Below are 12,364 nucleotides of genomic sequence, written 5' to 3' on the forward strand. Positions count from 1 at the left end.
TGCTATTCACTTGAGTAAAAATTCTACTTTTCATTCGAGATCGAAACACATTGATGTGAGATACCATTGGATTCGTGATGTGTTAGATTCAAAATTGTTACAACTCGAAAAGGTTCACACAGATGATAATATTTCAGACATGTTGACAAAGACTTTGTCGAGGGACAAACATTTAAAGTGTCGAACTTTGGCGGGTATGGTTGATATCTCCACCTAAGTCGGTAGGGGGAGAATTGTTGGATATACCTCCTTATTGGAGTGTGGGACTCAATTGATTTATTAAAAGAGTTTGATTTAGTTTGGTATTAGTTATAATATATTTTTATATATTATATCTAATTTTGTGGAGACCTAATCCAATTTGAAAACAATTTGGGTTTGATTACAAAACCCTAGATTCACAATACATATTGGGGGTATTGTTTTTCCCAAAGAAAAAAACGTGAGCGGCAGCAGCTTTGGTGCTTTGCTTCAATTGGTATTGTTTGTAATTCTTGATTTGACTTGGTCAATCAAAAAATTGGTGCTTTGATTTGTGAAGAAGTTTGGTTCAATTTTCGGTTCTGATTTGGTTCGTTATTTTGGATCTTCTTCAACTCTGATTCTGAAGATTTTGGTTCTTCTATTTGGTGAGGTCTTTCCTCTTTGTTTATTTGTGATTATTTGGAATTCACCTAAGGGTGATTTTGTGAGACTATTAGTGTCTCGTTTGTAATCGTTTGGAATTATTTGGTTGATAGTGGAATCGGATTTCGATCCCGTGGACGTACCTCACATTGAGGGAACCACGTAAAAATTCTTGTGTTGTCTTTGATTTAATTTTTCCGCATTAGTTTTTATTCCCATTGATTGATTTACTTGTGGAGAATCACATCGATTTTTCCTAACACATGTATATATAACGACTGGTCTGTGTAATCGATTCGCATGACGAATACCTTGGCAGTCCCAAAAAATGGGAGGTCAAGCAGGGTATCTTTGGTTGGGGAGCAGGATAGTTGAAATCCAGGATACCCACAGTGATTTGGCTGATGGTCCTTTAGCCAGAATGGGAACCCTATGTCTGGGCCATTGTCCCCACACCTCCGTGTCACCGCGCATTCATCTGAATCTCGTGGACGTGGTTGTGGTTGTGGTTGTGGTTGTGGTTGTGGTGCTCCTCCAACTCCAAGAAATCCTGCTGCCAATACTACTGCTTGGAGTTGGAACAACAACAAGAGAAAGACCGAGAACAAGAGGAAGAAGAACATCATGGCCATTTCCAATTTTAATTTCCTTTGTGGAGTTCCAAATTCAATGCCTCGTCCTCATCCTCATCCTGTCTTTCTATATTGATGCTCATTGCTCGCTTGACTTCAAGTCCTCATCTTCTCTCTCTCTCTCTCTCTCTCTCTCTCTCTCTCTCACTGTGTATTGATGCTAATTGCTTGCTTGACTTCAAGTCAAACCCACTTCGTTGCAATTACTTGGTTAGTATCTATTGTTTTCATTGACTTGGACTTTTCAGGCAACGACTTACTTTACTAGCCCAAATCACATTCCAGTGATAATATTATAATGTGGACCTTGAACTTATTATTATCCACAGCAATTGGACTTGGGCAGATCTGATACCATCGCCTTTCCCGTCCATCATCCATCAATGTCTTGGCTTCTTTCCTCCATTCTTCTTCTTGTTCTTCTTCATGTCCTGTTTTTAGTAAATTGCGATGCTTTAAGAAGTGATGGGAACTGTGATTCTTCTTGTGGGAACATTCAAAACATCAGATACCCATTTCGATTTGAAGGTGATCCAGAAAATTGCGGAAAAAAGATATATGAACTGGCCTGCCACAACAATCGTCCACTGCTTAACTTATTCTCCAGCGGTAAATACTACTACGTGACGGCAATCAACTACAACAACTACACAATCCGACTCGTGGATGTGGGCATTCAAAACGGAAAGTGCTCCTCCCTCCCTCTTTATTCTTTATCCTCCGGAGACTTTTCTAGTGGTTATAATTCATATTATTATAATCCATCTAGTCCATATGAGCTCCAACGGGGGTTTACCCTTGATGCTGTAGCAGTGTTGATGGAATGTGAAAATCCAGTGAATTCTCCACTATACATGAACACCAGTAACAGTGCCTATACTAGTTGTATTAATAAAACAGTCGAGTCTACTTCGCAAACCCATTATTATTATTCTTACTTTCTGTTCGGGAACTTGAGAGCGTCGGATGTGGCAGACCTGTGCAGAATAGATGAGATAGTTGCAACTACCTTGTGGTCTCCAACAACAACAGCAAGTTACAACTCTTCCAGTAAATTCATGGAGTTCCACGCACAGTTGGCGTATGGATTTGAGCTTTCATGGGTCCGCAGTCTCTGTAAACAATGCACAGGCTATTGCTTCACTGATCCTACTACCAATTACACGACCGTCACTTGTTTCAACTACTGCGATTCCCAATTCAAGTTGACCTTTCCATGTGCGTAAGATTTTCTGCATTTTTTTTTTCTCAATAAATCTGCTTACACAGAACTGTAAAAATATATGTATTATTGATTGAATTTGATAGTTGTTTATTCTGTTTACAATGATTCATATATAGAAGAGAAGAAGGTCGTAGGTGAAGGGGTAGTGGAGGTGGTAGGTGGAGTGAGTGTTAGTGGAGGTGGTAGGTGGAGTGGGGTATGGTAAATTCTAACAGCCCCGCAAACTCAAGGAGGATAGAAACTAACCAACTTGAGTTTGAAGAGAGGAATAAAACAAGAAAATACATAAAAATAAAAAAAAATAGGAGACACTGTATGGTCGTGTCAGACCATTGGTGAAGACACTGAAAGGTGGTGTCATAACGTGGTAGAGGACACTGGATGGTGGTGTCATAACGTTGTAGAGGACACTGTATGGTGGTGTCATAACGTGTAGAGGACACTGTATGGTAGTGTCATAACGTGGTAGAGGACACTGTATGCTAACCGGAATCAAATGTCGGGACAGTTTATGGGGTCTTGTCGGACCGTTGTAAAAGGCTAACCGGAATCAATGTCGGGACAGTTTATAGGGTCATGTCGGACCGTTGAAAAAGGCTAACCGGAATCAATGTCGGGACAGTTTATGGGATCATGTCGGACCGTTGAAAAAGCTAACCGGAATCAAATGTCGGGACAGTTTATGGGGTCATGTTGGACCGTTGGAGATGCTAACCGGAATCAAATGTCGGGACAGTTTATAGGGTCATGTCGGACCGTTGGTGAAAGTTGCACCCTCAAAAGGTGTGCCCAATGTTGTCAAAAGGCGTGCCATCAAAAGGTGTACCCACTTTATCAAAAGATGTGCCATGAAAAGGCGTGCCAGTTTGTCGGGCGTCAAGAGGCGCGCGATGCGCGTGGCTGCCTCGGCTATTTAACCACGACGGAGCTTGAGGCCGAGGCAGAGGCAAAAAAAACTGAGAGAAACCTCTGAAAAATTCTTCGTTTTGCCGAGAAAGATACTCTGTAACACTCTATTGCCCAGAAAAATGGCCTCGTCCTCGTCTTCCCGTGGACTGCTCACCCTCTTTCCCGACCTCAACGAGTCAACAAGAGAGAGAACTGGTGCGGTGGCACTGGAACCTCAACCAAGCGCCCCGGAGTTTGCTCCGTTGAACTTTCCGATGCGGTCGGTGGAGCAAAGGATGGCAGTGCAGTCAGATGTGGAGGCCAATCAGTATACCTTGAAGTCATGTGTGGAAACCATGACGGCGGTTACAAATTTGTCGAACCGGCTGCAGAGTAGGACAAATGAGGTGCAGCATTTAAACTCCCAGCTGGCTCTACTCCAACGCATGTATAAGGATGCGCGAACAGAGATAAGTGTGCTAAAGGCAGAAAACAAGGAACTGAAGCGGAAGGCCACCGTGATGTTTCGATTCGGAGGTCCGCCATATGCTGCAGTGGAGGAGTATGGGGGAGTGAACGTGCTCGGTGGACTAGGAAGCACGGAGGCAACACCGTCAAGGGCCGCCCAGGACGGAGGCAAGAAGAAGAGACCTGCAATAGAGTAGAGAAGGGAAAAGAAAAATCCCACTGTGGGTGTGGTTGTTTGTTTTTTTTTTTTTTTTTTTTTTTTTTTTTTTTTTTTTTTTTTTGGTTGTGGTGTAAAATGGTGATCGGGGTTCCCGGAGAGGAATAAAATATGGGTGTTGTGCAAATTTGTAAATTGTTTTTTTTTTTTTTTTTTTTAGTGATTTATGTATTGATTTATTTATTTATTTATTTATTTATTTATTTATTTATTTATTTTTTAAAAAAAAATAAATAAATAAATAAAAGAAAGGAAAAGATATAAACAGATATATAGAAAATAAAAGAAAGGAAAAAGCAGACGGAATGGGATGATTAAAAAAAACCAAAAGAAGGCATGGGTGGGTGGAAAGGAAATAAAATAAAATAGGATGATAGTGGTGTCCACTGAGATCAAAACACCATAGGGGAATGGGAATGGGTTTGGACAAAATAATAATAAAGGAGTGGAGAAGGTTGGAGGGAAAAGGTGTTCATTCCAGGGTGGTGGGGTTTGCCCGAAGAGCGTGCATGGGGGACATTATTCTGTGTGGCGCACGGGGGTGGGAAGAGGTGTGCTGTGCCAGAGTGCACAAAGAGTGCACGGGGTCGGACTTGATATTTGTGTCCGTCACGGTGGCGGACATTATTCTGTGTTGGCCTCTGTCTTCTACAAAAATCAATCAGGCTCTGCTGCTGTCATGACCTATTCCTCTGGTATAAGAAAGATTCTTCCAGATTCTCAAATATGCGATTTTGATTTTGATCCCTGCGGTTATTCCATGAATTCCATTTGAAGGAGCTGCAATTTCAACCATTCATGTTACACCGGAGGATGGTTTCAGTTATGCAAGCTTTGAAACGGTTGGATATGATCTGAAAGTTGTGAAACTCGACCATCTGGTGGAGAGAGCATTGGCATGTTTTCTTCCAAGTGAATTCTCTGTAGCTGTGCATGCTGATGTTGGGATGAAGTCACTAGTGGAGCAGACGTGTTTGCTTGGTGTGAAGGGCTACTGCCTCGAAGATGTGAGCTACGAAGAGCTTGGAATGGGTGGTTCAATTGTGTATCAGAAGTTTGTCAAGATTGTTGACTGTGGATCTCCCAGATCTATTCTGAAGGGTGGTTGGAAAGAGGACGATGAAGAAGACGAGGACGGTGAAATGATCCGCGAGGAAAATCAGATCCCGGTGTCCGACTACGATTTCGTCATCGACGCTCTTCCCTTGGGGACGATCAGCGATCTGACAATTAGGTATGTATATTTATGTATTGATAGAGATGTCAGCGGAATAGGTTGAGGTCCGGCGGGCGGCCAAGGCGAGGTTGCCGCCCGCCGGTGAAGCGAAAAATATTAAGTGCTTAACCTCGCTCTGATACCATGTAAAAATATATGTATTATTGATTGAATTTGATAGTTGTTTATTCTGTTTACAATGATTCATATATAGAAGAGAAGAAGGTCGTAGGTGAAGGGGTAGTGGAGGTGGTAGGTGGAGTGAGTGTTAGTGGAGGTGGTAGGTGGAGTGGGGTATGGTAAATTCTAACAAGAACCATGTGGCTAAATCTGTTTTATGTGTTTGGTTGTGTACTGATTTTGTGTCCATAATCTTCGTTAGCCAAATTACACAAATAGTTGGGATTTGTATCACTTTGATCCTTTACTTTTAATTTTGATATATTTTATCTTGAATTTTAAATCTTATTTTAAATAAGAACAATTGAAGATATTGTTACTCCATTTGAAGGACAAAATCGTTTGTGTTGGTTAACTTATACATTGTTTGAAATATAATGGCATTTATTTTGATGAATAATGTTGAAATTTTTTTGGCTATAAAGTTCTGTTTGGTTTGATTTTTAAAATCTTTTTTCAGAAATTTTTTCTAAGAAACTAAATATTATTTTTATATAATTTTATATAAAAAAATAAAAATATATATTATTTTTATATAATTTTATCTTTTGGGAAGGTAGAAATAATTTTTTTATATTTATTTTTGTTAAATTAGTTTTTATTTTTTCAAAAGTCAAACATGGTAATAACTTTAATATCATTATTAAATCAATCCATTAAATTAAAAAATCCAAAACTAAAAACATTTATATATTAAACATATCGATTATACATTAAAAGCTTAATAATCATTCATTACATGATAACTATCATAAAATATCTATTAACAACAAATATAACCATATATTACATGGTAACCAAAAAAAAAAATATCAACAAAACATCCACCCATTACATGATTATCATCCAAACACATACTAAAATTAATTTGGTAAAAAAATTAAAAAATAAAAATAAAAATGTAAAAGATTTATCATTTTCATAGACTTTGGTGAGTAGAAACAATTTTTAAAATTTTAAAAATAATTTTTTGACATTTGTTTTTGTCACATTAGTTTATATTTTATCAAATTGATGAATTTTCCCTTGAAATGAAGCAACAATATATTCAATTATCCTTATTAGAAACAAGATTCAAAATTTAAAGTTAAATGTATCATAATTGAAAGGTCAAGAACCAAAGTTACATAAGTTTCAAACTACGTGAATCGTTAGTGTAATTCGCCCTTATATTATTTTGATCTCTACATTTTTAATTAGCTTAATTTTAACTCTTAATTTTATATTTTGTGTCAATTTAGTCTAATTAATAACATGCTAGCAATGATGGACCTAGAGGGGCCGATCGCCCCATGTGATTTCAAAAAAAAATCATTTGTTATAATAGTGTTAATTATAATTATCTTCAAATTATAGAGGCTCGTTTGACTTACAAATTTTAAATGGTCATCTTTTCTAGATATTTTTTAAAATTTAAGTGGCTGCTCTTTGTATCTATAAAACATTGGATCAAAGTATAAAATTAGACAAAATATAATAAAAAAAATTAGTTTCATATAACTACCATTGATTACAAGTCTTATTTCCAGTTAATAAAATAAGGAATTAGCTAGGTATTGATCAAATTCATTGATGAAGACATTATGCAAGATTTTAAAATCAATTCTATTATAGATATTTTTAATAGTATGAAAGAGTATCAAGCACAACTCAATATAGTTCACTTTGTAAATAGATTATTTTTTTATAGTTGCCTTTTGTAACTCAATGTGGATAAAAAGAATGGAAACACTTATAACTATAAAAAAATAAAATAAAGTAGCATAATTTTAATTTTTTGAGTCATAACTAAATATAAATAAAATAAAATAAAATAAATTGTCATAACTAAACATAACATAAGGTATAACTAAAAAAAAAATTAATCATAACCAAATGTGCATATAGTACACCTTTTTTAATGGGGTGTATATTACAATATTTTTTAAAATAAATGCTTATTTATATATATTTTCATCTTATTTTTGTTTTTTATATATCAGTAAAAAATTGTTATTTGTTATTCATATTTTCTATTTGAAATTTTTGTTAGTATTTATATGTTTGCCCCCTGTATGAAAATTCTGGGTCTGTCCCTAGCTATTAGTGTTTTTGACGGAAAATGATCATTGATTTGGTTGAAAGTTACTCACTAAATTGAACAAGTTCGTACTTTTGCCTCTAAAAGCATGATACTTGTAATTTACCGTGCACATTTTCTATTAAAAAAAACTAACCGTTGTAATCAGTTTGATTAAATTAAGACAAAATCATAAATTTATTATCAAAATTGAGTTAATTGAACTTACAATGACTAAAATGACACAATAACCAAAATACAACATAATTTGCCCATCTTTTCTTTTGTTTTTGATCAGCAAAATGAAACTTTATTAATGAAGAAAGCAAAAATGCTAAAAACTTACATCAATAAAGATGGAAAGTGCCAAAAGCATCATCGCTAACCTTAATAATCCCAACTAGGTTGGTACCACTAAGGAAGCACAATCATATGCAAGCACTAACCCGAAGATTGGTGAGAAGCCAATCAAGAGGAACATAATTTGCCCATCTTTTTTTGGTAGCAGTAAGGAAAGAAAAATAGGAGTTTTTCATTTTGGTTTTTTTATTTTCACAAATTGTTAGGTGTGTATGGATCGGTTTGATTCAAGTATCAATTCAAAATTTTTGGATCTACGACTAGACCAATCTTTCATTAAATTCAAACCAAACTAACAAAGAAACTCAATAAAACTTGAGTTAATTTGGATTGGAACGCGATTCCACTTTACTAAAAATAAGTGAATAATTTATTTTTAAAGAAAGTAGCCTCCATTTCAATCTTCCTTCATTATAAGTCATATATTTTTGTACGTAAATAAATAATCAACAATAAAAGTTTACGATAAACAAGTCTGGGTCATTTTAACATAATTCAAAAGAAAGCACAGCATTATTTCAAGTTTTAATACAAGCTAAATACCATAAACATTCACCATAATTCCAATACAAATATACGATGGTAAAAAAAAAAGGTCTGATTTATTTATTTATTTATTTTTTTCTTCTTCTCTTACAAGGCATGATTAGATATAGCAATATCTACCTTAGTATTTACTTCATACAAATTATATGAAAACAACTTAGCATAAATATACTTTTATTAATATATGTAAGTTTGGGACTTGGGGTGGGTCAATTTAAACATGTCCTAAATCAAGAACCAAATCAATACTATCGAATCCATGATTTTAAGACATAGAACCAAACAAAAATATTGGGGAAAAAAAAACCAACCAATGGATAGAGGTTAGTTTTCCAAGTTTTTTTTGTATGCTTATAATTACTACTCAAATTCAAAATTCTACTGAATGTTAGTCCAAAACTTAGTTGTCTTCAAACAAGATTTTTTACGAAAGCGAGATTTATAAATATTTTTTGTAAGAGGAATACTAGGTGTACAGAAATAAAGCACATAAATAAATGTTTACAGGCAAATTCAATGTGTGAACCCACCACAGCAAAACTAAGCACACAGAGTTTGTGTACTTTTTTTTTGGCTTATTTCTGCGCATTGATTTTTTCTGTTTCTATAATTTAACAGGCACCTAAACTGATGTTTAAAGGCCAAAAAATGTAAGGCTGCCATGTAACATATTGTGTCTGGGGATTAGCCTCAAAGATTTTATTTTATTTTTTATTTTTGAGAGAGAGATACCTTAAACTATCTCCTCAGTTTTTGTTTTTGTTTTTAATATATTTTAAGATTAATGACTTTAGTTTGCTAACATGATTTGTTTGTCCAAAAAAAAAAATGCAGGTCGCTTGGAGATGATTGCATACTGTAAGCACTCTTTAGTTTACTTTTTTTTTTTTAACTGCCTTGGTCACTTCACTGAATCTTTGGTACATTTTTTCTTTCAGCTTACGTCATTCCTTCACTACAAATCACAGGTAACATTTCTTCTTTTTACTATAAAGCTCGAAAATCTGAAGTTAAGGCTGCCTTTGTTTTATGAATTTGAGGGGAGATTTAAAAAGGGAAAAGGAAAAGATAGGTAAAATGTGAATGAAATATTATTTCACCTACGTTTCTTTGCCCTGTCCCTTTCCAAATCCCTCCCAAAATCTATGAATCAAACACAACCTAAAAGATAGGTAAAATGTGAATGAAATATTATTTCACCTACGTTTCTTTGCCCTGTCCCTTTCCAAATCCCTCCCAAAATCTATGAATCAAACACAACTTAAAAGACATGAAGAACCAAAATCCAATAACAAAAGATAGAAGAATTCGACGTACAATTCTATTGGTAGAGAAAAACGATTTCTTCTTCTTCTTATTTGTTCATGTTTTGATCTCCCTGGGCAGGAAAAATACTTGGAGTCAGAGCTTCATGTGGGATGCTATGCTTATTCGCATTTTTAATCTATAAGTTTCGGACAAGGCATTTATCAATGTTCGATACCATTGAAGGTTTCTTACGAAGTCAGAATAACCTCATGCCTATTAGGTACTCTTATTGGAACATTAAGATGATGACCAAAGGTTTCAAGGACAAGTTGGGGGAAGGAGGCTTTGGTTGTGTATACAAAGGAAAACTTCGAAGTGATCATATTGTGGCAATAAAGATATTAAATAAGCCCAAAGCTAATGGCCAAGATTTCATCAATGAAGTTGCTACCATTGGAAGAATTCATCATGTCAATGTGGTACAACTAATCGGATTTTGTGCTGACGGATCTAAGCGTGCTCTTGTCTATGACTTCATGCCTAATGGGTCTCTTGAAAAGTACATTTTTTCCCAAGAAGGAAATATCTCCTTGAGTTGCAAGCAAATGTATGAGATTTCTCTTGGCGTGGCCCGTGGGATTGAATATTTGCATCGGGGTTGTGATATGCAAATTTTACATTTTGACATCAAGCCTCACAACATTCTTTTAGACGAGAATTTCACTCCAAAAGTTTCCGACTTTGGGCTTGCGAAATTGTATCCAACAGATAATAGCATTGTGTATGTGACTGCAGCAAGAGGAACAATGGGCTACATGGCTCCAGAATTGTTCTACAAAAATATTGGACGTGTTTCCTACAAAGTTGATGTTTATAGTTTCGGAATGTTGTTGATGGAAATGGCAGGTAGAAGGAGGAACTTGAATGCATTTGCTGATCATACAAGCCAAATTTACTTCCCTTCTTGGGTTTATGACCAATTTAAAGAAGGGAAGGACGTGGAAATGGGAGAGAGCACAGAAGAAGAACGGCAAATGATAAGAAAAATGATAATAACAGCATTATGGTGCATACAAATGAAGCCTGATGATCGTCCTGCAATGAATAAAGTTGTAGAAATGCTTGAAGGAAATATTGAACTTGTGCAAATGCCTCCGAAGCCTTTCCTAACTCCTCAAGAGATGCCAACTGAAGATAACTGAATGAACCCCTTTCCTAACTCCAATAATTTGGAATAATAAATGTTGTACTATTGCAATAGTATGTATGTACTATATTGGGGTTGGGGTTGGGGTTGGGGTTGGGGTTGAGGGGGGGGGGGGGGGGGGGGGGGGGGAATCCTCACAACAATAAATAAATCTTCTTCCAGACATGATTGTTTCATAAATTTATATTTATGAAATAGTAAATTTTTAATAAATTTATTTTGCAGTGTATGAAATCTAACTTGGTTTGTCACTATTTAGCAAAAAATGCTCAAACAATGCTCAGGAGAAATGCTCAAAAGTTTGAATGTAGATTAATGCTTATAAATCTGTATTAGTTTTATTTTATTATTGATTAATTTGTCCACACTTGTAAAGTGTATTGGAGTCTAAAAAAAATCTAAAAGCAAATGACACATTTGGACACGTGCCTGACAAGTATTGCGAAGCATGAGTGTTGATGTTCACCTGTCCGACACACACATTTAGTACCAGTCCTGGGTTTTTTAGGTCCTAAGCAAAATCTTTAAAAGGTGCATATGGGTAATGAGAGAGTATGGTGTGGCTGGCCTTTTAGACTAAACAACTAGATATTGACAGTGAAGAAATAGAAGAAGGAGAAAGGGAAAGCAAATAAGAAGCAGAGAACAGGCAATATAAACTCTCTCTCTCTCTCTTTTCTCTTTTCTTTTTTTCTTCTGGTGCAGCTTTTGTATCTGCTATTCTCAAATTTTGTCACCGTTAAAAGTATTGTATTGACATGAGGCTGCGTATGTTGTGGCCCTACCTGGCTTTGAAGACTTCGTTTCTGCTATTCTCAAAGTTAATCAAAGTTATGAGTTCAATTGTGGAGTAGATTTTAGACATTAATTTTAGTGCCTAATGTGAGAGGGTTGTGGCTGGACTGCAGGATCAAATTGAGGAAGCAAAGAAAGTTTGACAAGGTTTGGAAGAAAAGATGTGACATGGTGAACCTCCTTATGCTTTAATCTACCGACCAAAAAAAAAAAAAAAAACTCTTGATTCTTTAATCTAGCTACTAGTTTAGTTAAGGTTTGTGTGTAGGATATACATGTTATTAACCCTTTCTTTAAGGGGATTTATGAATTTAAGATTTACTTTAAGGGGCATTTGAGGGAGCTTCTATTTCCACACAACAATTACACTCTATACACATCTTTTTTAATAAATAATTGGTTCGGAAGTAACATTCCGAAAATAAACAATTGGTTCGGAAGTAGCATTCCGAAAATAAACAATTTGTTCGGAAGTAGAATTCCGATTTTTTTTTTATTTTTTTGACATTCAACTTCTGAATGTGTTTATTTGATGTCCATAATAGTAATTTCACTTGAAAATAAAATTATAATAAAAATAATTATTATTAAGTGTGTGCAAAGAGGGGAATAGGGATGTGCTCATATCTTCATCAATCATATAGACCTTGAGCATAATTTGCGTGGTTGTCCTATTTTATCACTGTTACTCTGAAA

The 12,364-nt window shown here is 35.4% G+C and overlaps 1 protein-coding gene and 1 pseudogene across 1 annotated transcript; both read left to right on the plus strand.

Annotated features, from left to right (window-relative positions):
- Positions 1-1,542: 1,542 nt before the first annotated feature.
- LOC114278458 (rust resistance kinase Lr10) lies at positions 1,543-11,086 on the plus strand. The gene is made up of 4 exons (XM_082883503.1): positions 1,543-2,477; positions 9,253-9,276; positions 9,357-9,386; positions 9,805-11,086. The coding sequence occupies exons 1-4, from the start codon at positions 1,643-1,645 to the stop codon at positions 10,866-10,868; spliced, it is 1,953 nt and encodes a 650-aa protein (XP_082739629.1). The 5' UTR covers positions 1,543-1,642; the 3' UTR covers positions 10,869-11,086.
- On the plus strand, positions 4,136-5,729 carry LOC145797443 (S-adenosylmethionine decarboxylase proenzyme-like; annotated as a pseudogene).
- Positions 11,087-12,364: the final 1,278 nt, after the last annotated feature.

This window comes from Camellia sinensis, chromosome 8 (assembly GCF_055761805.1).
Source record: "Camellia sinensis isolate YWXY chromosome 8, ASM5576180v1, whole genome shotgun sequence".
In the NCBI taxonomy this organism is placed as follows: domain Eukaryota; kingdom Viridiplantae; phylum Streptophyta; class Magnoliopsida; order Ericales; family Theaceae; genus Camellia; species Camellia sinensis.

Bases quoted from the DNA above. Each gene is read 5' to 3' on its own strand.
- LOC114278458 (XM_082883503.1), top strand. From the start codon at position 1,643: ATGTCTTGGCTTCTTTCCTCCATTCTTCTTCTTGTTCTTCTTCATGTC. The intron at 2,478-9,252 runs GTGCGTAAGATT...AAAAAAATGCAG, and splicing joins ATTCAAGTTGACCTTTCCAT to GTCGCTTGGAGATGATTGCA. The intron at 9,277-9,356 runs GTAAGCACTCTT...TTTTTCTTTCAG, and splicing joins CTTGGAGATGATTGCATACT to CTTACGTCATTCCTTCACTA.